The following is a 24,848-nucleotide window of genomic DNA, read 5'->3' on the forward strand; positions in this document are numbered from 1 at the left end:
GTGTTAGTCTGATATTGCACTCGATAGCTTACGCCAGTATGGACGTGAGGGCGTTCGAATACCAACATTTCCGTATTAACAAATTCTTTGGACAAATAATCGGGATATGGCCTGGTCAGAGTAAACTTTCGAGAAAAGTGGCAATATTCACTATGTATACCGTTATAATAACAGCAGTCGGTGTACAGGTACAAAGGGTACTCGTTAGGGGTGCGTGGGATTCCCAAAAATATCCGGGATTCCCACTAATGTACGCTACATAGAATAATATCTGGGATTCTTGGAACGCAATTGTGTGATTGACTATCCATTCAGAAATATCTACCGATATTAAAATTCTACATTGTCAGAATTATCGAAATTTGCAATTATTTTCTACGATATTACTAACATTAATATTCCCGATTAATAAGATATGTAATCTTCGAGAACACAATGGCTTTCAGATTCTAATAATTGTTGGAAGTATGGAGAAACTTAAAATGGGAATCACAGATGTTTTCTCGAGAAAAATTCCCGTCCCGATCGGGATCTCGCACACCCCTACTATTCGTTAATTTACAAAATGTCGGATACAATTGGTTGAATTACCAGATTTATCGTTGAATCCGTAGATAACAAATGTATCGAACAACTACACGTTCAAAAACTTAACAGATCAACTTCCTTACGTGCTTCTGGGTGTAAGTATGTGTGTAAAGTATTCCAACTACGTCATCAATTCGACTAAGGTCAGGTAACGATTAGAATTTTTACATTATTCCAACAATATTACGAATCATCCTTAAAATCATAGTTAAAGGATCTTCTGCATAGTATTATACAAGATTGGCAAGTTGAAAGGTCACAAGTGGAGGTGGTAATTTTGGAATTATATTCACGAAAAGCAGTAACGTTGTCGTTGATATACGCAGGTGACGAAACATTTTTATAAATATTCTATATTAACACTTTACCGACCGATAGCCTATTAATCGACTGTTTTACCGGCCAACGCTTACCGACCGATAGCCTATTAATCAACTGTTTTATCGGTCGACGTTTACCGACCGATAGCCGATTAATCAACCGCTACCGGTCGGTAAAGTGTTAATTACGTTAATTGATCTAATGTACTCAACTCCATTAATGGCGTTAGTAATAGGCGGGACAGCTATTTTTTTAGCCCCTTTTTGTCACGATTTATAATCTCTCTAAGTACAAATTGATTGCTTTTCAGTGACTATATGTTTCACGGCGTTGATGTTCGCCATTTTGCCGGCTATGCCGCGCGTCCTGGATATTTTTCTACCTCTGAACGAATCGCGAGACCGTGTGCTCATATTTCCAGCGTACTATTACGTGGACCAGGATAAATATTATTATTTTATAATCGCGCACGAGATCATGGGTGCGATGGCAATCGCTTTAATATTTAGCGGCTGCGATGTGAACTTGATTTGGTTTGTACAGCATGCTTGCGCCTTATTGGCTATAAATTGGCGAGTAATATTTTATACCAAATAAATCAAACGACGTTAATTACTTTAGTATCGTCCGCTATACAACGCTCTTTGTTTCATTTCTTTGAGGCACAAATAAAAAGAACTTTACCGTTCCTGGCTCTTGTAAAACTATTCAACACAAAAGTTGAAGTTTTGTTGAAGAAAATTTCTATTCGACGCAAACAGTTTGCAAATTAAAGATCAAACAGTTTTTGTTCGTTGCATTTTTTTACTTTAATAGAAACAATTAGCGAGATATAGTAACTTTTCATAGTCAACATCCTGCACGTTCCTCCTCCTAGCAAGAATTTCGTGGTATCGTATCGCTTACATCTTAAGTCCAGCTACCCTTAAGATACACTCTATCTTTCATGATAATTGTCCGTGTAAGACTATCCATGTTTTAACAAATGCAGTATCGTCAGAGGTTTCACAGATAGTTCCCTATGTATGAGTGGAATGATACATGTAAACTATGTGTTTATTGTTGAATTGTGCATGTCAATGGCTTACAATGCACGTAGTGTAAGTAACTATGTCCATTTTTAATGTTTCTGAGAGAAACAAGCTTTGAGATTCAATAATACTTTAAAACTGAATAACGAAAAACGAAAATGACTGCAGGTATCGTTTCCAACACGCATTGGGCGAGAAATGCACTTACTATGAGGAGAGCGGACGTGCAGTGAAGGCTAAAGATTACGTGAATGTATGCGAATCTATTAAAGATCACCAAAAAGCATTCGAGTGAGTATCATCGCATACAATATCCGTCTCTTTGATTTTAGATAAAAAATAGTTTGGCGGAACGCTTATAAAGTTCTTAAAAACCATTATTTCTCTATTACAATATCTATGATTAATGTCTATTAAACTGATAGAACTTTGTAAACATCCGTCTATGTACCCGATGTCTTATGTCTACTTGACTACTTTATTTATATATAAAATATACAAATTTATAAAAAATCCCTGGGAAAAATTTTGATGACAAATTCTAGAGACCAAAATAAGACGAAAATCAAGAATACCAATTTATTGATCGAGACTTCGTTGAAAAGTTATTAACGTTTAAAGTTCCCCCTGTAGCACGCGCAGTTGTTTGCAGACTGCCGTCCTACATGCGTAACTTTAAACGTTAATAACTTTTTAACGAAGCCACGATCAACAAATTGGTATTCTTGATTTTCGTTTTATTTTGTCCTCTGGAATCTCCCCTCAAAATTTTTCCCAGGGATGCTCGAACACCCTGTATAATTACATGCTAAATGTTACATGTTGCTTATTATAACATCGGAACAGATATATACAGAAAATTGCAGCTTGCCACGAGGTACTTCTCGTCATCATCGTACTACTAATTATACTGACTTTGACGGTTACACTACTAAAAGCAAGTATTTGATCGATCTAAACGTACAGTGGTAAGCATATAAATACAGTAACAATTTTATAGGTATTGTGAACCAGCATCTTTATGCAGATATTTTGGACAAATATAATTAATTCCGTTTGGTCAAGAAAAATAAAAAAATTCCTAATTCTGATTAACAATTAATTAATTAATAAACCAATGTATTATACTTGAAAAAAAATTTCACCCTATTTATATACTCGCCACAGTACGTACTTCAACGATTTGTATCGCAACGCGTGTAATTTAATCTTCGATTTAATTCTTCAAGGTAGCAGACGTGGAAATGACTCTTCAGTACTTTACGTTTTGTGTGTTCATGGTAGCCCAAGTAATTCATGTTCTTTTTTTCTGCTTGATGGGACAGTGGATTACCGACGCGACTGAAGAAAGCTATGACAAGATGTGAGGAAAACATTTATATATAACATTAACGCACACCGATAGCCCATGCATATTCTGTTGGAACAGACGCCATATTGTTTTACGATGTATCTTCCAACTTAGACGCTCCTTTGTAACTCATGTTATACAAATTAAAAATAAACGAAACTGAAGCTTTCAAGTTCCAAGTAATTTAGATACGAATTATCGTAGTCTCTTCGTTAATTTTCCTACTGTTTCTTCTTTTGTTCATTCTTGCAGCGGTGTTCCGATACGTAGCGTCGTTTCCTTCCACGTAGAGCTCTGAATCTTACTTATTAGAGAGATGGGAAATGTGGTGCAATCCTCCTAGCAGCTTATTTATAGATATTGTCATGTTTCTGTCTTCCTACTCATGATGCTTTAGTAAGCATTTTTAATCATCCATAATACATCTTGGTTTTCATTGCGAAATTATGTAATTGTCGCAATGCATTATTTTCAAGTGATTATGATAAAATGCACCATATTCTCCTAGATACGAATCGTACTGGCATAACGGTTCAACAAGGACACAATTATTGTACATAATGGTATTGCGAAGAAGTCTGATGCCTCCAGGAATAAAAGCTGGAGGATTGCTTCTGATGAACTTGAATACCTTTGTACAGGTAAACTCTCTGTTCCCATAGTATATCTAGAATCATTTTAAAACTCTTGTACGAGTAACCAATTTCTTTTCAGCTGCTAAAAGCATCCTTTTCTTATTACACGGTATTGCAGACCCATGATGAACTGCTTTAAATGTAGAAGATCCAATAATTTTTATTACATACAGTTGATATTATGTATTACATACGTATACGAACATAATGTCCACTTAAAATTATTAATTTAATAACCTGCTTCGACCTTGTATAATAAACTAGTACTTATTTGTTTTAATTTCGTATATGATTAAAGATAAATAAATCTCGTTAGAAATATCTACTCTTTACGCCTGGTGATTACAAGTGCTACACATTTTCGTAAAAATAAAATTTCTATTTTTCTTCAAATTAAATGTATCGTAAAAATTAACGGAACTATTTTTAAGTCTCTTTTATTTTTGTAAAATTTTCTCCACGAGTTGTTAATAAACGATTAAAGATTATAATATGTAATCGTTAATCACCACGGAACGCAATTACAACTGGTAAAAAATGTTGTGAAATTCGTCAGAATCGTCTCTTCGAAAAGTTCTCCACTAATCTTTTGAGCGTCGAGCGTAACGGTAACGAAGGAACTGTTTATTGGAAATAAGTGGGACACGGAGACACGTCCGAACAGTTCGAGTGTCGAACAAAGACTGAGCGCAACATGGCCGCTTCCCCCACTCTCGCAGCTAGAGTGAGAGGGAAGACCGCAGTCCCCAAATAGGATCTGATACCATGTCCTCTGGCGGTTCGTTCGAGAGATATTACCACTGCAGGACCACGTGATAACAATTGCACAACCGTCGTTACATCATGTCCATATTCAAATAAATTTGTATCAAATAGAGAACATAACCTATTTAAACAAAGCACCGTTGAAATAAATAATAAGTTGTAGGATTCATAAAGGTTACCAGATGATGACGGTTAAACATATGGCATACATCACAATGAAGTAAGAATTCTAATCCTCGATGCCCAAGAAGCTGTCATGCTTTAAATCAGACTTTATAATCTATTTCGAGTCATATGCAATGCGTTAATCGTTTATTTATATCACTACTGTGCTGCATTTCCAGCTGACTGGCCGTTGTGTACAAAGCTGTATCACCGCAAGCACGAAATATAAAAAAAATGTTACATTAAATTTAAACTGTCAATAAAAACAAGTTTGTAAAATCATGGACGAAATCTGGTTTCATCTATCAAGTCAATTTGAAGCACTTCAGGTAATTCCACGTTTCCGAAAATTGTAAAACAGTCTCTTTTTTTTATGTTTACACGATTTATGTAATAAGCATACACGTTTTTTTTATATAATAAATCTGTCGTTATGCTGTAAAATCAAAATAATAAATTTGTACTCTATTTTGTCAAAATAACTTACATGCTTCCAATAATTGTTATTATTATTATTAAAATGTAATTTCATTTTTGTCTATCCTTTAAACTGTTTAGAAACAATTAACAATTTTTATCACTTGCACATAAGTTTTAGACTAATATAGTATCTATATTTTATTTCTATTATTACTTTTTCTAATAATATTATACAAAATTTACAGATTTAATCTACATCAAAATATAAAAGGACAATCTAAAGTACAAATAACATAATTATTATATTTGTCTGTATATATCTAAATCTATATTATATTACTTTTAATTATATTACAAACATTAAACATTGCAATACCCCCCGTGCGATACAACATAAATATGTAATACAAATTTGTGAACACTACCAAATGAAGCTACTTGTCAAAAGAATTAGTATAGTATGTGATAAATTTTTTGGGAAAGGTTCAAACATCGGTAGTTGTACAACAAGGGCAACAATGGATCGCAACATTTTTAACACATGCACATCAATTTCTTCATGAATTAAACTACCAATTCATGCAAAATGCAGATGATGTCATGCAACGTGTATTTACTTGGTTTCAAATAGTTTGGGAACAACTGCAGAGTCAGTATTATAACTCATATTTCAATATCAAAACATTTTATCGACAAATGAGAAATGAATTTCATAATGAAGGTATTGCTGTAACTAAAAAAAATATAGTAAGTTCTCAACTTGTGCAATTAATTCGATCTGGAGCTTTTTTTTTTTATAAAATAATTACTGTACAAATCGAATTGTAAAAAAGAAAACTATATTTAATGTATAAATACATACATAGAACATAAATGGAGTGCAATTAGGTATTTCACATATTTGCATAACTTGAGGACTCACTGTATCAAGGTTATTTGTTATATGAATATTAAAGATCAGCAATGAACTATAATTTCTTTTTTTCAGTCTCAAAAAGAGAACTAGGATTTTGTCTAGCAGGTATAGCTATAGGTACTATCATTGGTTATTACATAAGAATTAACTGGGGGTATGGCTCTCATCATATGCATTCTATAAGAGCTATTATATGCCATCACTATATTGGTATTGAGGTATTGTATACGAGGATTGAGTTATATTGACAAAAAAGTACTTATATTAAGACATTAATTGTTACTTCAATACCTTCATCACTAATAATACTTGTATGCATGCAAGCCAAAGAAAAGTCACGAGTAACGTGAAAGTACCTACATACCATGTTTTTTACTTATTTAAAATAGCTAGAATTTGTTAACAGTTTAATACCAGCTTGTTTTAGTCATTGTTCAATTCTAAGAATAGTTTCCAGCTCCTGTATCTGAAAAGACAATACTAGATCAATGGCTTCCAGTCTGTAGAAATGAAAATTCACTGTTACAATATTAAAATAGACAATCACGAGTGAAATTCTTGTATAAGTACTTTTTAATGTTTTACTTAAATAATATATGTTCAATATAGTGTATCTCAATAACTTATATCGTGTATATATATACACACACACATGATACAGGGAGTGTCCATGATACATGACGCAGAAATGCCTATGATTAAAAAATCTAATGAACTATTGATACAAGTTAAAGCAGCCTCCATTAATATTGTCGACACAAAAATTTGTTATGGCTATTCCAAAACTTATAGAAGACTTCTTAATTCTGGAGTATGATATTTCGAAACTTGTTTTATTTTAGTATTCACGTTAACGTGCATTATTAATCAACTTTATCTGTTTATTCTTAGAGACATAGGGAACTCCCAGTAATATTAGGCAGAGATTGCACAGGGAAAGTGATAGGTATCGGACAAAGTGTTATTAATTTTGATATTGGAGATGAAGTATTATTAGCTGTACCTTCATGGGCTCCTGGTACAATGGCAGAATACATAGTTGTCCCAGAAACTTATGTTGTTAAACGACCGAAGTATTATAGTTTTGAGGAATGTGCCAGCCTTCCCTATAACGGATGCTTAGCTTGGGATGCCTTAATTAATAGGTCTACGATCGAAGAAGGCAATGCAAAAGGAAAAAGGTACAAATAATTTAAATATTATTCATGTAAAAGTTGTTTGTCATATTAGAAATCAATAGAAATCAAATCTGAAATGGAAAAGCTTTTTAACATCGAAAAAAAGTTACATGTCGTTTCTCGTTTAAATAATATTATATTCAATTGTTTTAACCTTACTTTGGACAAAAAAAATTTTTTATTAGCCCGCTAACAGCAAAATAGTTTAAACTAATCAAGGTCCGCGGTCAACCAGTATATGGTGTGGTCAAAAATTGACGTAGAATTATTGAAAAATCATTATGTAAACTATGCTTATGTAAGTCATTGTATTTTTTTCCTCTGACATAATTTTAAATGGATACATATTATTACCTATATGCAAAAATCAAATTTAATTTAATTTTGTACAGAGTACTAGTATGTGGTGGAAATACTCCAGTTGGTTGTATTTTAATACAATTAGTTAAACTGTGGGGTGGACAAGTAGACATAATATGCAAACCAAACGCAGTTCCTAGAGCAAAAGCATTAGGGGCCAATGAAATCATAACTTTAAATGGCTCAAATCTCGAAAAAGAGTTACTACTTTACGACAAGTACGTGTGACACTGAAACGATAAATCGTTAATTATGAATTAAACGATAAGAAATTACGTTCTTTTAGATACGATGTTATTTTTTATACTGGCGGTCAACCAATCGATGAACGTATACTAAAGCAACGCTTAGTACCTTATGGTTCCTATATATCTACACTCCCGGAACAGTTAACCTCCGATTCGTTAGGTTTTCTGCTTGGAAGCATATTTGCTGGTTACGTACGAATAAAACTGCTCATACAGGTATATAAAATTTTGTACAGTGCTCCGCTGACTTGAAGTCCCGCGGGACGACACAGGGGCAACAGGAGTAAGGACGTCCATCTTTCTCTCTCGCTTCGTAAGTATAGGTGTATCCCTTCTACTTTTCTCACATTCCTGCCACGGGACTTCAAGTCAGCTGTGAACTGTATGTACTTGTACAGTAGTGCCCATTTAAATGTCCGCAGTTATCCCCACCAATTCTTGGAAGCTGGTTGTTATCGATAATATGGTTTCGAGTGCCAGCTATTGTATCTCACTCGTACTTATCCTTTTTCTTTACCATGCCCACTTAAACGACCGCAACCGGTCCCGAGCGCGGACACTTAAGTGGGCACTACTGTAATTTGATTTTGAACTATTACTAATTAATTGCTCGTGTTGCAGTATATACTTGGATTTAATTCAAGACAATGGAAAGATGGTTCTAAGCTTAGTGCAATATACTTGCAAGCATTATGCGACTTAGTCGATGCTCAACAATTACAAACAGTTGTCGATAAAATATATAGACCTTATCAAATTGAACAAGCGTTGAATAGTATATTAGATCCTGACGCTATTGGTAGTATTATAATAACATTTCAGTGACAAATAAATGTTATAAGAAAGAAAGTTGTTTGGACTTATTGTATACAATAGCCTTCTACATAAAATCATAAATGCAAACGTAAGTTACGTGGTACTAAGATCAAGACTGAACAACTATTGTAATAAAAACATCATAATTGCACATTTTCTATGATTATCATTGTTATATACTGTTTATACGTATAAATGAAGTGAGCTCGCGTAATGAAGAACTATGAATTACAAAATGTGACAAATATTGTTTAATATACATATACAAAATGAGAAATATTGATAAATCTGTACCTACGATATTTTATGAAATAAATATACAAATGTGTAAATATGTATGTAATTATTCACAACGATTTTATCCGAATATAAAAAACCTCCAGTCTTTTATAACAAATTATTTTGGTTTTCTTCCACGTGGTTTTCCTGTTGCACCTTTCTTAGCTTTTTTAACTGTTCCAACTTTTTCTTCAGTCTGTTTTTCAACACGGTACAGACATTAGAATTAATAAAAAAAGAGAAAATATAACTTGAAAAACAGTTATTATTGAATTTACTCACCTTACGTTTAATAGGATTTGAATTTGGTAAAACCTTAAAGAATGTATCTAATCTACCTTGAGTAGAAGTATTTCGTGCTTTAAATAACTTTTTTGCTCCGTTTCTTACTCTTTCCTCATTGAATTGCTTATCGCCGCATAAGTACGCAACTAAACCTTCTTCGTCGGGTTCTGTCCATTTTAACTTAAATAATTGTAAATACAGAGAAATCAAATTTTTTTTATCGGATTTCAGTTTCCACCGAAGTGTTCTAATATTAATATAAATCACTATGTAATGCATATTTCCTTACATCAATTTCGTTAGGATCCAACACTTCGGGCTCTTGAAATAATATTCGAGCTTGCTTATAATTCCAATCCTCTGGTATTGGGAACTTTTTCAGATCTATATTTTCTATGATCTTCTCGAGCGATCTATGTGTTTTAATTAACTCAATGGCTCTTTTTGGCCCAACGCCTTTAATACTGCTTGTATAATCACAACCCAACATTATACAAAGATCAATAAACTGAAAGTTACCAGAAATTTAAACAAATCATATATAAATAAATAACCGAGATAAAAATCATACCGCGGCTCCAACGCGATAGGCTTACATACTTCGTCATGATTTAGTTCAAGATCTTCTAATACTTTATCAAAATGAAACTCTTGTACAGGCATTTTCCTGCTTTCGCTGAATGTTAATCGCCGTAGCAATACATTGCATCCGAAAGTAAGCGCGTCCATATCTTCAGTGGCAGTTGCAAAAACCTTACCAGCTTTTACTAAAGCAGAGCACTGAGCCTCGGCTTCGCACGGTGCCTTAAAAAAGTATACACGCATAATCCCTCAACAACGGACTCTGTGTCGCGCACGGACGTAATTTAAGTTTGTCTACTCTGCCTTAAAATTAATTTAAAAAATAATACTGCTTAATTACTAGGGACGTGCAGGCTCAGATTATCAGGAAAACAGTGGATTTGGACGAAACTCAATACAGTAGTGCCCAATTAAGTGACCACGGTCACTTATGTGGGCATGGTTACTTCTCAGAATTCAACGGAGGTAAGGAAAGAGGATAAGTGCGAGTAAGATACAATAGCTGGCACCCGTAACCATATATACAATGTATCTTCTAAGAATTGGTGGGGATTACCACGGACACTTAAATGGGCGAAACTGCGGTCACTTAAGCGAGCACTACTGTATATCTCTGCCCAAATTTGCTGATTTTTGGCATCAGTACAATCTGAAAACAGTGCTAAAAAATTACATGTCTATTTTTTACTTACATCGACGTAAGGAATACCCATTAACTGCAACAATTGTTTAACTTCTTCTGCATGCTCTTTCGTAACTTTTACCAACCGCCTGTTAAACTTTTCCATGTCCTCGACATTCCCTGAGGAAATACAACAGAAGAAAACTTAAAAATGATACAAATGTGTTAACAAATGAAAACACATCGCTATCTATGCTTACCAGCTTCTTGTGCAGCTTGTAAAAGCTTTTGTGCTTCGTCTCTCTTTTCGGCACGTTTAGCTAATTCACCGCCTTTCAAGTTTGGAGGTTTTCCATCGAATACGTATACAGGTTTTACTCCATTCTCTACCAAGCGTATTGTTCGATAAAACGTGCCCATTAAGTGACTATAATAGAAAGGAACATCAATGTGAAATGTTATACCTTAAAAGTACGGGACTTTAAATATAAATTAAAATACACTATGAAAAACGTACCTTGTTGTTTCACCATCGACTGTTGTTAACTGAGCACCTTCGCTTCGAACGGCAATAAGAAATTGATACAAACACATAGATGCATCTATGGCTACTTTACGACCTGCCATAAAATATAAAAACATTAAGAATTCCCATTATAATAAAGTTAATTGATTTACAGTAAATTCTTCAAAAAATATATATAATCCGCTTTGATAATAATTTGGTAAGATAATAAAAAACGTACCGAAATAATGCTTCAATTCTCGTTCCTTAATAGCATGCGGTGCTATATCAGCTATTAGTTTTGATAAACCTAAGATACCCATGACGTTAACTAACAATTAATTAAATTACAATCACCGAAATGACGAGAACAAGATCGCATAAACTACTACGATTCGCGCCAATATTATTCACGATTGTGACGTAGCATCCCACCGGATTTATTGTAGTATATGTTGTTGCCGGGCTTTTGAAATCACTATTCTACGTTTGATGCAACTTCATGTAAGTGAAACCAGTTTATAAACTGTACTAAAATTATGTAACTAGGAGAATATGTAACGAGATCATTTTCTCGTCTCCCTATTATAACCTTCAGAAGGAACTAACCTAAAATCTATTGACTGGTGGAATGTGACGTCGCTAGTGTTGCTCCACCAATCAGTATTAAAATACTACTATGGAAATAGTGATACTAGGGAAAACAACCGACTGTATTTAACGGTTATGAGTTATATATTTTTGCGCCAATATACTACGACACCACAAAATAATATGAGACTCTGTGACTCTGTTCTAATAACGTAACACGACTCATGTTAATCTGCGCCATCTTGCGAATACACTTCGAATAGTCACTACACTTGAATGTTACCAGACGGCAGACCAATGCACACTGAGCACTGCGCAGAGGACTACCCGTCGAATGTGAATCTGTCCTTCTCACTCTTGAAGTGGTTTAAGTCCGATTTGCATGAACCGACATATGTATACCCATTATACCATAAACGAAGTAGATACAGAATAGATCTATCGATTAACACAGTTATAATTCTGTCAACAAGCAGTCTTTATAAACAAAATCTCGTGATTTATGACAGGACAGTAACGATGGGACGCTGTGCCCTGTATAATTACTATTTATGAATAAGAATTATAGTTATACAGTAAAAAAAAGTAAATAAAGGAAAATATGTAAACATATCAAATAAAAATAATATTTCAAAAACATAAAATAACCGCCTGCAAACATTGAGGTCCCTATTGATTCTCGAACATTCAATATTATTATACATTCAAAATTTTAAATGCCTGATAAAATATTAATATATTTATAAATAAAGAATAATATTTTGTTTTAATTTATATATCGTTTTATTAAATTGACATTAACGAAAATGGTTTTATTCAATCAATATTTGACGACTTATGCATAGTATTAAATATATGCACAGCGCACGTGTGTTTTATATCCACGTGGGTTAAATATTGATAATTGAATGTGTCTTCGTATTATTTGTTATGGAAAATGGATAATTCGTACGATTTAATAAAAACTATCGAAGACGATCAAGAAGTACCAGATTATTCTGAAAACTCTGACGAAGAAGACGATGTGAGATATTATCATACAAACTATAATATTGTGTTGTTTAGAAATTCCAAGAAAATCAAAATGTAATTTATGCATTTTACATATTTGTATACACAAAAATAATTTTTTATTCCCATAGTTTCAGCCACGAAAACAAAAGAAAAAGGAAAACAAAGAATTCGATAATAATTTTCAATTTATAAATGATATTTCTGAATACAATAAAGACACATGGAATGATTTGAGCAAGTATATTAAACGAAAAGCAAAGACAAAGCTTGATGATAAGATTAAAAAGATTAGAAAAGGATCTGAAAACGAGGTGTGTAACTATATTATTAGCATACTTGCAAGCTTTAATTTACTATATGTTTACTTTCTGAGGTTACAGTCTGAAATTATATTTAACATTAAAATATAGTTAAGGATTATAGTATATCTTTCTTACAGATTGGGATCAACAATGATTCTGTCATAGATCCCTCTGAACATAAAATAGAAGATGATGAAATTTCTTTATCAGAAGATGAACTTAAAAAGGGTAATATCGATAGTTTATTATATGATTTTTAACGTTTAATTAATCTTAATGCTTTGTTGTAGATATGTTTAAGACAAAAGAAAAGAAGAATAAAAAGAAAAAGACTGCCAATGGAAATGACGAAGAAACAATTAACTTTGAGGAGTACACTAATGTAGAACCATATGCAACATTTTATCAAATGAATTTGTCACGTCCGTTACTAAAGGTACGATTGTATTTTATATAAAATTAAAACTTACTTCAGAATGTTCCAAGCATTAATTTTCAATAATCCATGCATTTTTATTGAAGGCTATAACAGCTATGAATTTTGTGCATCCAACGCCTATTCAAACTGCCACCATTCCTGTTGCATTAATGGGTCGTGATATATGTGGTTGTGCTGCTACAGGTACTGGTAAAACTGCAGCTTACATGCTTCCAACCCTAGAAAGATTATTGTACAGACCATTAGACGGTCCTGCTATCTCTCGAGTTCTTGTACTCGTACCGACAAGAGAACTTGGTGTACAAGTGTATCAAGTTACAAAACAATTATCTCAGTTTACAACAATTGAAGTAGGTTTATCCGTTGGTGGCTTAGATGTGAAAGTTCAAGTATGTAGTTATATTCAATGTAAATTTAAACATCCATAAGTGTTCAATTTATAAATAATTTTTAAAAATGTTTTATTTTTTAACCAGGAATCTGTATTAAGGAAAAACCCAGATATCGTGATAGCCACACCTGGAAGATTAATTGATCATTTAAAAAATACACCCACATTCTCGTTAGATAGCATTGAAGTACTCATTTTAGATGAGGCAGACAGGTAAAATGGAACAGAATACAGTAGTGCCTACGTGTTTTTACGTTAACTTTACATTGCAATGAAATTATAATAGTTCTATGATCATTTTAGGATGTTAGACGAATATTTTGCAGAACAAATGAAATATATAGTACAACAATGCTCCAGAAGCAGACAGACAATTTTATTCTCTGCTACTATGACAGAGGAAGTGAAAGATTTAGTTGCTGTGTCGCTAGATAAACCTGTAAAAGTATTTGTAGATAGTAATCAAGATGTTGCCTTTAATTTACGCCAGGAATTTATTCGGTATGAAAATCAAAATATGAAAAATTGCTTATATTTATACGTTACATAGCAACTGGAAATTGTTTGTAAATCTTCTTTTTAATACAGGATACGAAAAGAAAGAGAAGGAGATCGTGAAGCGATTTTAGCTGCTTTAATTTGTAGAACTTTTCACGATCATGCCATGGTTTTTGTTCAAACAAAGAAACAAGCTCATAGACTTCACATTCTCTTAGGATTGTTAGGTGTGAAGGTACTTGAAATATAATTTGTTTAATAAACATACTGCATGATCATTGAAATATTTCTATTGATCTTTTCCGTCATAGGTTGGAGAACTTCACGGTAATCTCACACAACCTCAACGTTTAGAAAACTTAAGAAAATTTAAAGATGAAGAGATCGATATCTTATTAGCAACAGATGTTGCTGCTAGGGGTTTAGATATAAGCGGTGTAAAAACTGTAATTAATTTCGTTATGCCAGTTACTATGCAACATTACATCCATAGGTATGAATGCATAATTTATCTGTACATCTATGTATATATTTATTTTATAATTTCTTCGTTAGAGTTGGAAGAACAGCTAGAGCCGGTCGTGTCGGAGTATCGGTATCATTGGCTGGCGAACAAGAACGTTCATTAGTTAAAGAAATTATTAAAAATGCAAAAAATCCAGTAAAAAATCGAATAATACCGCCCGATATAATCGAAAAATATAACAAAAAATTAGAGTCTCTCCAGCCCGATGTGGAGAAGATTTTGGAAGAGGAAAGGAATGAAAGAGAAATAGCCAAAATGGAAAATCAAGCAAATCGCGCGGAAAAATTACTCATGAATGAAAATGGTAAAGACGAGCAAAGGAACTGGTTCCAAACTCATAAAGAAAGGAAAGAAGAAAAAGGTTTGTTTTAAACATTAATGTTGCGACATTATTGAAAATTGTGTGAAACTGACAGCTTTGTAAAATTCGGTACATTGTATATTTAATTGAAATAATTTGTTTTTTTTTAGAGAAACTATTGCTGACGGAAAAACCAAAAAATAAAGGAAAGAGAAGCAAAAGCAAAAGCAAAGAGCCTTCGAATATAGTTGAAGAGAAGAAAAAGAAAGTGACCAAAGAATCAAAGAAAGAAACAGCAGAAGATAGAGCGAAAGGAGAATTAGACAAAATTGCAGCGTTTCAAGCGAGATTAGCTAAAAAGAAGAATAAACAAAAGAAAATTCGAACAGTCATGGATGATGATAAATTTTCAGTCAACAGAAAAGGTATATTACAACGCATCGTTATTTTTAACTCTAATATTCAAATATAACTCTATTTTTTATAACACTGATTATATTTTAGCGTCGCTAAAACGACCGAAATCTTCATTTGCTGCCGATTTGACGGATACAAGTAAAAAAGCTGTAAAGAGAATGCGTTATGAGTAAGTATATTTCATTATTTTATAACGTGTAATAAGATATTACATATTCTAATACATATATATATATAAACCATTTTATCTTGTGCATTTTAGAGCAAACGTTAAAAAGAATCAAAATAAAAAGAAAGGGGCGCAGAATTTCAGCATAGGAAAGAAGGATAATAGAAAAGTTTTTAAAAAACGTTGAGATGAGTTTTTATATCTGTACCTACATCTTATTAAATACATACCATTTTACTTAATTTGTTTTATTATAGAACCGTTACAATGCGTCACTTACGTCTCACAGATTGACAGATGAATAGCACTGATTAATTGGTTTTTTTTTCATCAGAATATGTATACTTCATAATCTATAACCTGTTTGAAAAAATTGCAGTACTATGCAATTAAATACATGGAAAAACAGATATATATATATATATATATACTACTGAAATACTATAAAATAAAATGTAATGTATTGCAAACTAGTGTAAATCTATAAATTACTTTAAGAGATATTAAACGAAATTATGTTTATTTCAAATAGTAACACTGCATTGTTGATGTTTTACGAAAGAAATTGAGAATTGTAATATTTGCATTGTACTGAAATTTTAGTGAAGAGGTAATAGGTATGTGTTAATTCTATAATGTTTAGATAATAAGATCAAACATTCATTGACATTCACGACCTCATACGCAATTCCCATTCATCCTTAGGTTTAATACAGTTTAATGCTTAATCCTAATAATTCTAATGTTGAGAAAGGAAATTTTTATAAAACCTAGGCCCATTTTAAATTACTCGAGAACTCTATTCATATTTGTATCCAACTTCTTCTCCGTCCCCGCAAAAGTTAAGTTACTTGTTTACTTATAACATTTAAATTTGTACGAAATTTTAAACGAATGGTCCATTACGTCAGAATTTCTGATAGATTCTATAAGTAAAGTGTTTTTTAAATGGTGGTTATGGTAATGACGATTAATTGAAACATTACTTGAAAGTAATTTATACTAAAATGCCAAATTTAATAAATGAGAATACATAAGTTAAAACCCACTCGTGTATATCGAATTATTGTTACATAAATATTTATAAATACAACGGTTTTCCCATTGGCGTGCAAGCCGTCTCGAATTAATAAGAGACATTTATAAAATGCATAATAATTCTAATTTCTCGTAAACAAATGAATATTTGTATAAAAGCTATTGAAACTGTTATATCGGGTCATAAGAATAATACTCGTGCTGTAGTTTTCGAATGTAGAAAAGCTTTTGGATACAAATTTGAACTGAAGTGATACGAAATTATTTTATAATACATATACAATGATGACAGTGATACAGGAATAACTGTCACGTACAAGGATGATGAACTTCTTTAATGGATTATCATAATAATGATACGTTCCCGTTATGTTTGCATAACAAAAACCTTTAACAAATAATTTTTATATTAATGCGCACTATTCGCACTATTTATATGTATACATGTATAGATACTATTGAAGTATTTATAAGGTCACCTTGTTTGAAATAAGTTAATTATTAGCGGCCGTGCGCTGACCAAATCTCAAATATTTTAAGTTAATTTTACAATTAAAACATAAACAGATAATTTTACGAGACAGTATACGTCTTATTACAAAATAGTGATCGTCAGAGCTGGATGATGTCCTCAATAAAGTAATAATAATAATAATAGCAATAAAATAATTATAATTATATTAATAATAATGATAATCAAATTAATAGAAAGAAACAACTTTGGATCACAAAACCAATTGACACACACCCTTTTATCTAGAACACAATGTTTACAGAAATCCAATAACGTTATGTTGTTCCCTTCTGCGTATATAAACATGTATTCTAATGAATTTCGTTAGCAATAAACTTATCATCAGTTACTTTTAATTAACAATGAAAACTAAATCCGACAATACTACTATCATGAAGCATGGATTTTACGATTTACAAACCGTTCGTTAAAACATATTTTTTTTTTATGCAGTCTCGGTTGCTTATCCGTGAAAAGAAAATACGCATGAAATGGTATAAACATTTATATTCATTAGTGCAAAAGTGAACAATACAACAATTGTCAGATATTTCACAAGGAAGAAAGACCTTTGATTAGGAAACATTATTCAAGATATCTATAAAAGAGAAATGTTCATTATACATTTATCGATTGTGAAGGAATCATAGTTTAATATCGTTGAATGTGCTACTGCTTTAGTTAACATATAAAGACATTTAAACAAGAATGAGTTTATCTATCCTTTCGTAATTAAAAGAAATAACATTTTCGAAATGATGTAAAACAACCAATTATTAAATTTGTTTCAACCCCACAAAATTTTTTCAGTCGTAAGCCTACACGTATTAATTATTTCGCGTTAATGTATAATTATCTTAACATCTTACTGTCTAGACATACGCCAACGACAGGTTTATTAATTGTTGTACATAACCAAAATATTCTGTTTTCTAATTTGTAAGGTATTTTTAGATTCTTTAATTTTTATGATCATCACGTCCCTTAAGTCTTTCCCCTATTCCTAATATCCCCTTGGATACAGTTCATTCACTTAATTATTTATTTACTTTATCCGATTCTCTTAATGCCCTCTTTGCTGGTGGTTCTTCGATCTAAAAAATTATAATCTTATTATGTATCAAACTAATGTGTAAGCTTATTGTACTCACTTCTTCTTCTAAACCAGGTAATTGAATTCTAGTTTCTGACGCTTCCGCTGGCTGTAAATGAATTTAAAACCCCGTAAATAACGTAAGTTATTAAAAGTCAGCGTGTAATATTACGAGTAACGCAAAATTTATCCTCGTGAAATTTCAAACAATTTTACCTGTGCATCAATGCATTCCACTTCTCCAATTTGCAGCTTGAAAGCATATTATACATAAACATCTTTTAAAGCTATTACTTATAAATTATTACCGTTTACACGTATAAAAATAAAAAGCAAAGAATAATAATAGTTAACATCATTTTTCTTCTTTTAAAGTATGAAGTATAAATTTGTATTAATAATTTAAGTGTAATTAAAAAGAAATAATTATATAGTTGATCATTCGTTATTTGATAATAAAAATTTCAAAAATAATTTCTTCGTTGGTCCGAGTCAACAGACACATATGACTTTAATAATAATAACCAAAATGTTTCTAGTTTATAGACGATTAAAATTAGCCGATGATATTAATAACATTCGGTTATCGTTGTTAAAATAATACAGGATCGCGCATCGAAACCAACAAAGAAATTGTTTGTGAAAGAATTATTTAATTTATCTTACCCTTGCATCAGTTTCATTTGGCCCGATACCCACTTCTTTTTGCTGTTTAGACTTAGCTCTGCGTTGCGGCCTTTCGCTAACAGAATGTGCATTGTGAAGGGAACCCTTTCCTTTGGGACTTAACATGTTTATTTGCATTTCAGCCGGCAAATAATTCCTGATATTGGTTAATAATTCATCTGCACGCTTGAAGTACATAGTAGGAATTCGTGTCTCGCTCGGGAATTCTTTCATATCGAAATTTGTCGTCTTAGTGTATATCACATTCATAGCTAAATCACAAACAGCCCACAGTTTCTGTATATAGAAAAATAACGTAAATTTTTTATATTTTATTTACATAGCACGAGGGATGATTAAAAATTATTACATAATTTATGTTGTTGTCCTCAGGCTTCAAAGCATCTTTGTGGCTCTTCATTCGTTCTATAAGATTTTTATAAAAACCATAGCAATAATATTCGTTTTTTGTTATTAGAGGTTCTAGTATGAACCATAAACATTGCTGTATAACTTTCAACTGAGTCACTATTAAATGACTTGTAAATTCAGGATCGTGTGCAAGAATAGGGACTGCAAATACTAACATGTAATCAGGAAGAATGTGGGGCAGTTGACCTGTAATCATAATTTGATCAAGTAATTACTTTTCACTATCGTAATAATATTTTCAACAATGAAAAATAATATTAAACAATATCTCCATAATGCCTTACTATTTAGTTTCTTACCCATGGCCCGCTCTACGGTACCCAATGACAATGTTTTAACATAATCTCTTCTTTTATTTATATCAGTTTGCATGTAAGTTTTCAAAACACACTTTAGTCTTTTGTCTTGTTCTTTGCCAGCAAGGGCGTAATAGCCCATAAAATCTAGCGGCAAGCATTTATTTGGAATTCCCCTTCCAAGTCCTTTATGTAATTTGCTACCAAAAGCCTCTCGTACTTGCGGGACTTCATCCTATAAATCAATGTCAATAATTTGAACATAGATTGCATCAAATTACGCATTCATATCCAGTTACTTGATCAGTTGCAAAAAATATTCGAATAGAGAAAAATTCAATAAATAGACCCAGCTTTGATTAAACATACCACCATGAGTTGTGATAAATTATAGAACTGTTCTGCCGTAAATTGGTCACCGACACCTTTCTGCTCACATATCTTCAGCATTGAGCAACCAGCCTGTAATCGCAACCAACTCATTTCCGCTTTACTTAAACGACCTTGCTGTAAAAGGTCTCCTTTATTTACTACAAATGCATTCAGCATTCTGAAAGTTTTTTGTGCAGAGAGTACATCAGTCTTCAATCCCAATAACCAGCGTGCCATGCATTTTAAGCCTTCTAATCTACAACGCGTTTCTTCAGGTAATTGATCCTCTCTGCACCAGTCTCCATCAATGGTATCAGAAGTTTGTTCGCTGCTTTCTTTTACTAATAGCTCTTTGACTATCTGCAATTGCATAATGTATAAGTTATACTGTATTATATCACATTATCTTTACTTCTATACGATTAACCATTAAACACGACTTACTTTTCTAGACACCATATTTTTTATTTGTACTTGATATTTTTCTGGTAAATTATAAGCTATATGACCTAATGTGACTATAGATGTTCGATAATATTCGGATGCTGGTGTAAGAGTATTTTTAATTCTCTCAATAATTTCAGGGAAAATGGTATCATGAATATTGGTCATATTAACAAATAAACACCGGACAGCTTGTTTTGCTTGTTTCGGTGTTCCCGTTTCAGCAAAGTTTTTACATATTGGAACCATAAGATTCATGATATCTGGCGCCACGTCGCATAAAGGTTTGTATTTTCCTAAAAATGTGAAAATCGAAAGGACCAATGGTGCTACCATTTCATCCTCTAATTCCAAGAGATGAACAAGTTGCATCAAAATATCATTATGAAGAAAATGTGGACCGAATACGAATGAAAGCATCTGAAAGAAGGTAAATGATAGTAATACACAAAAAGTATTAATAATTCAAATCGTATAAATAAATTTACGAGACAGAGTAATGAACATACCACAAGTAACCTTAGACCTTTTTCACCCGCATTATTTGGATTAAGTCCGACTTCTTCTATCACGTTACCTCCTTTTAAACAATCTAATACATATCCAATTAAAACCTGTTGATACAGAATCAATGTAAAATACATATGCGCATCAGGAGCGATTAAGTTGAATATTAAAATTGGGGAAATTACCCTAATCGCTTCTTCGTCAATCATAACAGAACTGACTCTTTCCAACAACATTTTTATTGTGTTGTAATACAAATTTGTCATTACTGGTTGACCTAACTTTTTGAGAACCATACTTATTGTATCCGCACATTCCTTGCAAGAAACATTTGGCTGAACTATTGTTTCCATCCCTTGTAACAATGCCGTATCTTTTCTCATATGAGCACTAAATTTCTGTAAAAATTCTTGCACCTTCATAGGGTCTGGTAGAAAGCGTGATATCTGATGAATTTTTGCTACCAATTCCACCACAGCATCTGGTTTTTTTACAATTTCCAGCCATTCGACTACTGCCCTTCGTACGGCAAGCTGATGTTTCTGAAGTTCGACAAACGCTTTGGATGCATGATCATCAATTGTACCTAATAAATGATATAGCTTCTTCATCCTTTCACTAGCAGGTAGCTGATAAGGTACTAAACATGTGTTTAATAACCTCTCTACTAACAATCTATCTTCCATGCCTGCCATGTAATAACCATGCAATATTTTATCTTTTATCCAAGTGACAGCTTTTTTCGTAGCTTGCGGTACATCTGCATCATTCAAATGCTTTTTGTATATCATTGCCAGCCCTGCCATCGCTTCTTTTCTTATTTTAAACTTTTTGTCCAAGGTTCTTTCTTTAACAAATTCGAGCAAATCTTCGCTATCCGATACAACCTCAAAATCCCTTCTGGCAGTGGTCACTATAGCCATGACAACTTCGTATCTGACGCTTTCGTCTGCATCGTGTTGTCTTAATTTTAAAGTATCAGTAATATCCTTCCTTAATTCAGGATGGTTCAGTAAAAAATGCATCGAATATTGTACACACTTTATACGTATTGATACACTGATGTCATTAAATCTTCCTAAAAATGCTCGCCAGAGCTGCGTGTGTTGTACAGCCAACTGAGATCCTTTTTCAGAGAACATTCTGGCTAATAAAGCCACAGCGCCCAATCTTTCAGTTTCAGAGGAAGATTTCAATTTACATTCTAATTGTGGAAGGACGGACAGCAAGACGCTTGGACATATGTGATTTAACTCATAAATCAAATCATATACTTTCTTGCAAATTTGTAAGCTTTTCTCCTCTTTGCCCAAAATCAATACATGATTAAAAAACTAAATTTAAAAACAGAAAATTTGACATAGTTACTTCATATAATCGATTTAAAAACAGAAAGAAAATTTAAATCTTATTCTACTTACTGCTTGAATATATGGTTCCAGTGTATCACTACATTTAATTACTAGCTCTTTTGCTAGCAAATATGCATTCTTCTTTTGTGTTTTATTTGGTTCGACAATATTCATGAGTATAATGTCTAGAAGTTCATTGCTGACAATGTCTGATTCCGTAATAAGCGGGCATAACACATCCAGCATAAAGCTTTTAACTTTCCCAGAATGTTCATCGCTGCAATTATGATTATAAAATTATTTAGTGCCGGCTATTCATCAATATGTTTTATTTTATGTTCACGGTTATACTTACTTTACTATTCTAAACATAAGAGAGAAAAGTGCGCAGAAGATTTCTTGGCAATCTTCTAATTCAAAGCACATATTAAATGACTTGACATATGCCAAATTTTCCAAAAGGTAAAAATATCTTTTGAAGGCAGGATCTTTAGGATCTTTTAAACCAGCCAATTGTTTAATCAAAAACAAGAATATCGTTTTCACCTGCAACAATATAAGATTAATTTAACGCAAAAGTAAACTTGGGAAATTAATAAAAATGTTGTGCACAAAACTTTGGAAAGAATAATTATACGAGTCATTATAATGAGATAACTTTTATTTACCTGTTCTGCATCTTTATATGGAGCTTCAGGAGCATAAACTCTTAGAACATCAGCAATACAACATGCAATCAGGAGTTGTACATCTTTGCTCTGATGCATCAGAAAATGCTCTTCTGCCAAATGTAAAGCGAGCGGTATATACTGCTGATACATTCCTTCATCTTGTCCCATTGCTTGTAATGTGTGAGCTAAAGTCTGTTTAACCAATTTTAATGTAAATCATTTTTGTCTGTTCGTATTGCTGTTGCTTTCTTTCCATTCTATAAATATACCTTTAATCGTCTAATCAGTTCATCTGGACCCAGATCTTCCGTAACAGATCTGCACCCTTGTGGGTAAATTATTTCTGACATGGTGTTTACTGAATGATTCAACGAAATATGAGAAACTTTATGTCCTTAAAATAATCTAGAACACTGTCCAAATTCTGTAACATTATACATTATGTTATGCATTCTCCTGTAGTCTACACAATATTATCTTTAATAACTTAATTAATGAAAATAAACTAATAACATAGAAAACATTATAATCACTTGTACTAAGGTACTTAAAACTTACATGTATTTTGGAATATACTATCAATAATTTATATAATGTTACTGAAACAAGTATACTACTAAACCAGGGAACACACACCTTTCTAATTCAAAAAATAATTCTAATAAATGAACATTTTATTGATTAAACAAAACAACAAGCATCAATGTTTATACCCATATTAGAATAGTAGCTTTCACAATTGTACACTATAATAGCTTCTATATCACTACTACAAACAGTAAATGTAAATTATTGCATATGTACAATAAATACAAATGCAATAACGTAAAATATGACTTAAATCGGTACACTAAAAGTATGAGTTACATGTTAATCTACATTAACTTCCGTTAGAACACAGTATCAATATTCTAAAGCAGATTATTGTGAAATATATCGCGTAGGTTATGTCTACCGTTAGCGTATAAATACAAGAAAACGACGTAAACAGTACTATTATTTAAGACGCTTCAAACTATAAAGTATTCTAAAATGTACAATAGTAAAAAAAGAATGTGAGCTATTGTATCTGTTAAAAGAATGCATTACCTCAAGATATGCATAGGCACCACAAGGCCTGTGACACTCAGAATATCAATAAAGCAAATATATGTGATGGATACACGGCACTAGCTTAGTTTTTGGGTTTCACACACTATCGCGATGTAATTATTACTAAGTGCGAATGTATCGCCTTCGACGTAACTTTCTGAATCTTTTGTAAATATTTGGCATGGTAAAACGATCAAAATATCCTCAAAAAAGTAGCGAAACAGTTTTCGTAAACGGTTAAGCGTGTCAAAGGACGCAACAGCGCAATTCGATCACTTGAAGTCAACTACATTTCGGTATACCAGGAGATACTTCAGACTGCTTCAGCTTAAGTGGTTAAACAACAACACTACGTGAAAGTACCGAATGAATGTAACGACGATCCTATTGGTTCGATTATATAAAAAAAACATAATTCATCAACGGTATAAATGATCTTGTTACATCAAGTTGAATCACAATGCAATGACTAATTCTATTTAATGCGCATAAAAGTCACGCAATAAATTGCGTATTATTCAAAGAAAATATTTAACTGCGCTCCGAATCTAAATAAATTTTTGATTTTTGATAGTAAAATATGTCAAACCGTCAAACGTAATTTTAAACTAGATCGAAATTTTAAACCGATGGTAACTAAGGCTAAGACGACTAGG

The 24,848-nt window shown here is 32.4% G+C and overlaps 5 protein-coding genes across 8 annotated transcripts; 3 read left to right on the plus strand and 2 right to left on the minus strand.

The window, feature by feature from the left end:
• Window positions 1-38: 38 nt before the first annotated feature.
• On the plus strand, window positions 39-4,160 carry LOC122396588. The gene is made up of 8 exons (XM_043395126.1): window positions 39-188; window positions 615-731; window positions 797-914; window positions 1,220-1,442; window positions 2,109-2,193; window positions 3,170-3,303; window positions 3,800-3,932; window positions 4,006-4,160. The coding sequence occupies exons 1-8, from the start codon at window positions 39-41 to the stop codon at window positions 4,063-4,065; spliced, it is 1,020 nt and encodes a 339-aa protein (XP_043251061.1). The 3' UTR covers window positions 4,066-4,160.
• Window positions 929-24,449, minus strand: LOC122396058 (sister chromatid cohesion protein PDS5 homolog B-B). 3 transcript variants are annotated; one of them, XR_006259010.1, is made up of 18 exons: window positions 24,190-24,449; window positions 23,370-23,524; window positions 23,098-23,292; window positions 22,785-22,975; window positions 22,499-22,706; window positions 21,263-22,411; window positions 21,080-21,184; window positions 20,571-20,990; window positions 20,124-20,486; window positions 19,758-19,989; window positions 19,397-19,644; window positions 19,027-19,323; window positions 18,577-18,612; window positions 18,419-18,469; window positions 17,183-18,361; window positions 4,188-4,192; window positions 1,117-1,120; window positions 929-939 (listed from the first exon to the last, which is right to left on the minus strand). XR_006259010.1 is itself a non-coding variant. In XM_043394162.1 (15 exons), the coding sequence occupies exons 2-15, from the start codon at window positions 23,448-23,450 to the stop codon at window positions 18,305-18,307; spliced, it is 3,633 nt and encodes a 1,210-aa protein (XP_043250097.1). In that variant the 5' UTR covers window positions 23,451-23,524; window positions 24,190-24,449; the 3' UTR covers window positions 16,261-18,304. The 3 variants fall into 3 exon arrangements, 1 of the variants encoding a protein (XP_043250097.1); XR_006259011.1 differs by lacking the exon at window positions 18,577-18,612; XM_043394162.1 differs by lacking the exons at window positions 929-939; window positions 1,117-1,120; window positions 4,188-4,192 and having other exon boundaries at window positions 16,261-18,361.
• On the plus strand, window positions 4,778-8,803 carry LOC122396060 (reticulon-4-interacting protein 1 homolog, mitochondrial-like). Its single transcript, XM_043394164.1, has 9 exons — window positions 4,778-4,911; window positions 5,036-5,185; window positions 5,760-5,997; window positions 6,265-6,410; window positions 6,854-7,003; window positions 7,084-7,373; window positions 7,763-7,948; window positions 8,017-8,194; window positions 8,600-8,803. Exons 2-9 carry the CDS (start codon window positions 5,138-5,140, stop codon window positions 8,801-8,803), a joined length of 1,440 nt encoding a protein of 479 aa, XP_043250099.1. The 5' UTR covers window positions 4,778-4,911; window positions 5,036-5,137.
• On the minus strand, window positions 9,137-13,565 carry LOC122396061 (flap endonuclease 1). Of its 2 annotated transcripts, none has more exons than XM_043394167.1 (8): window positions 13,445-13,565; window positions 11,080-11,182; window positions 10,823-10,989; window positions 10,633-10,742; window positions 9,959-10,162; window positions 9,648-9,866; window positions 9,356-9,538; window positions 9,137-9,269 (listed from the first exon to the last, which is right to left on the minus strand). In XM_043394167.1, the coding sequence occupies exons 2-8, from the start codon at window positions 11,154-11,156 to the stop codon at window positions 9,192-9,194; spliced, it is 1,038 nt and encodes a 345-aa protein (XP_043250102.1). In that variant the 5' UTR covers window positions 11,157-11,182; window positions 13,445-13,565; the 3' UTR covers window positions 9,137-9,191. The 2 variants fall into 2 exon arrangements, with proteins under 2 accessions (XP_043250102.1, XP_043250101.1); XM_043394166.1 differs by lacking the exon at window positions 13,445-13,565 and adding an exon at window positions 11,309-11,611.
• LOC122396059 (probable ATP-dependent RNA helicase DDX27) lies at window positions 12,544-15,943 on the plus strand. Its single transcript, XM_043394163.1, has 13 exons — window positions 12,544-12,682; window positions 12,801-12,983; window positions 13,112-13,202; window positions 13,265-13,410; window positions 13,497-13,802; window positions 13,890-14,017; window positions 14,108-14,305; window positions 14,393-14,537; window positions 14,614-14,795; window positions 14,858-15,189; window positions 15,300-15,554; window positions 15,634-15,715; window positions 15,809-15,943. The coding sequence occupies exons 1-13, from the start codon at window positions 12,596-12,598 to the stop codon at window positions 15,900-15,902; spliced, it is 2,229 nt and encodes a 742-aa protein (XP_043250098.1). The 5' UTR covers window positions 12,544-12,595; the 3' UTR covers window positions 15,903-15,943.
• Window positions 24,450-24,848: the final 399 nt, after the last annotated feature.

Source organism: Colletes gigas, unplaced genomic scaffold, assembly GCF_013123115.1.
Source record: "Colletes gigas isolate AHSC1104 unplaced genomic scaffold, ASM1312311v1 Colletes_gigas_Sc00007, whole genome shotgun sequence".
NCBI classification, from domain to species: domain Eukaryota; kingdom Metazoa; phylum Arthropoda; class Insecta; order Hymenoptera; family Colletidae; genus Colletes; species Colletes gigas.

What these genes read in the sequence shown, in the direction of transcription:
- LOC122396588 (XM_043395126.1), top strand. Translation starts at nt 39, where the DNA reads ATGGACGTGAGGGCGTTCGAATACCAACATTTCCGTATTAACAAATTC. An exon ending in ACGTCATCAATTCGACTAAG is followed by an intron (nt 732 to 796) that starts GTCAGGTAACGA and finishes TTAAAATCATAG; the next exon opens with TTAAAGGATCTTCTGCATAG. An exon ending in GTTGTCGTTGATATACGCAG is followed by an intron (nt 915 to 1,219) that starts GTGACGAAACAT and finishes ATTGCTTTTCAG; the next exon opens with TGACTATATGTTTCACGGCG.
- LOC122396060 (XM_043394164.1), top strand. Translation starts at nt 5,138, where the DNA reads ATGGACGAAATCTGGTTTCATCTATCAAGTCAATTTGAAGCACTTCAG. An exon ending in AAATGAATTTCATAATGAAG is followed by an intron (nt 5,998 to 6,264) that starts GTATTGCTGTAA and finishes TCTTTTTTTCAG; the next exon opens with TCTCAAAAAGAGAACTAGGA. An exon ending in GAGTTACTACTTTACGACAA is followed by an intron (nt 7,949 to 8,016) that starts GTACGTGTGACA and finishes ACGTTCTTTTAG; the next exon opens with ATACGATGTTATTTTTTATA.
- LOC122396061 (XM_043394166.1), bottom strand. Translation starts at nt 11,390, where the DNA reads ATGGGTATCTTAGGTTTATCAAAACTAATAGCTGATATAGCACCGCAT. An exon ending in GTCGATGGTGAAACAACAAG is followed by an intron (nt 10,990 to 11,079) that starts GTACGTTTTTCA and finishes TTTCTATTATAG; the next exon opens with TCACTTAATGGGCACGTTTT. An exon ending in ACAAGCTGCACAAGAAGCTG is followed by an intron (nt 10,743 to 10,822) that starts GTAAGCATAGAT and finishes GTATTTCCTCAG; the next exon opens with GGAATGTCGAGGACATGGAA.
- LOC122396059 (XM_043394163.1), top strand. Translation starts at nt 12,596, where the DNA reads ATGGATAATTCGTACGATTTAATAAAAACTATCGAAGACGATCAAGAA. An exon ending in GCTTAGATGTGAAAGTTCAA is followed by an intron (nt 13,803 to 13,889) that starts GTATGTAGTTAT and finishes TTTTTTAACCAG; the next exon opens with GAATCTGTATTAAGGAAAAA. An exon ending in AGAAAGGAAAGAAGAAAAAG is followed by an intron (nt 15,190 to 15,299) that starts GTTTGTTTTAAA and finishes GTTTTTTTTTAG; the next exon opens with AGAAACTATTGCTGACGGAA.
- LOC122396058 (XM_043394162.1), bottom strand. Translation starts at nt 23,450, where the DNA reads ATGTCAGAAATAATTTACCCACAAGGGTGCAGATCTGTTACGGAAGAT. An exon ending in TGGAACCATATATTCAAGCA is followed by an intron (nt 22,412 to 22,498) that starts GTAAGTAGAATA and finishes TTTTAAATTTAG; the next exon opens with TTTTTTAATCATGTATTGAT. An exon ending in TACCTGGTTTAGAAGAAGAA is followed by an intron (nt 18,362 to 18,418) that starts GTGAGTACAATA and finishes ATAATTTTTTAG; the next exon opens with ATCGAAGAACCACCAGCAAA.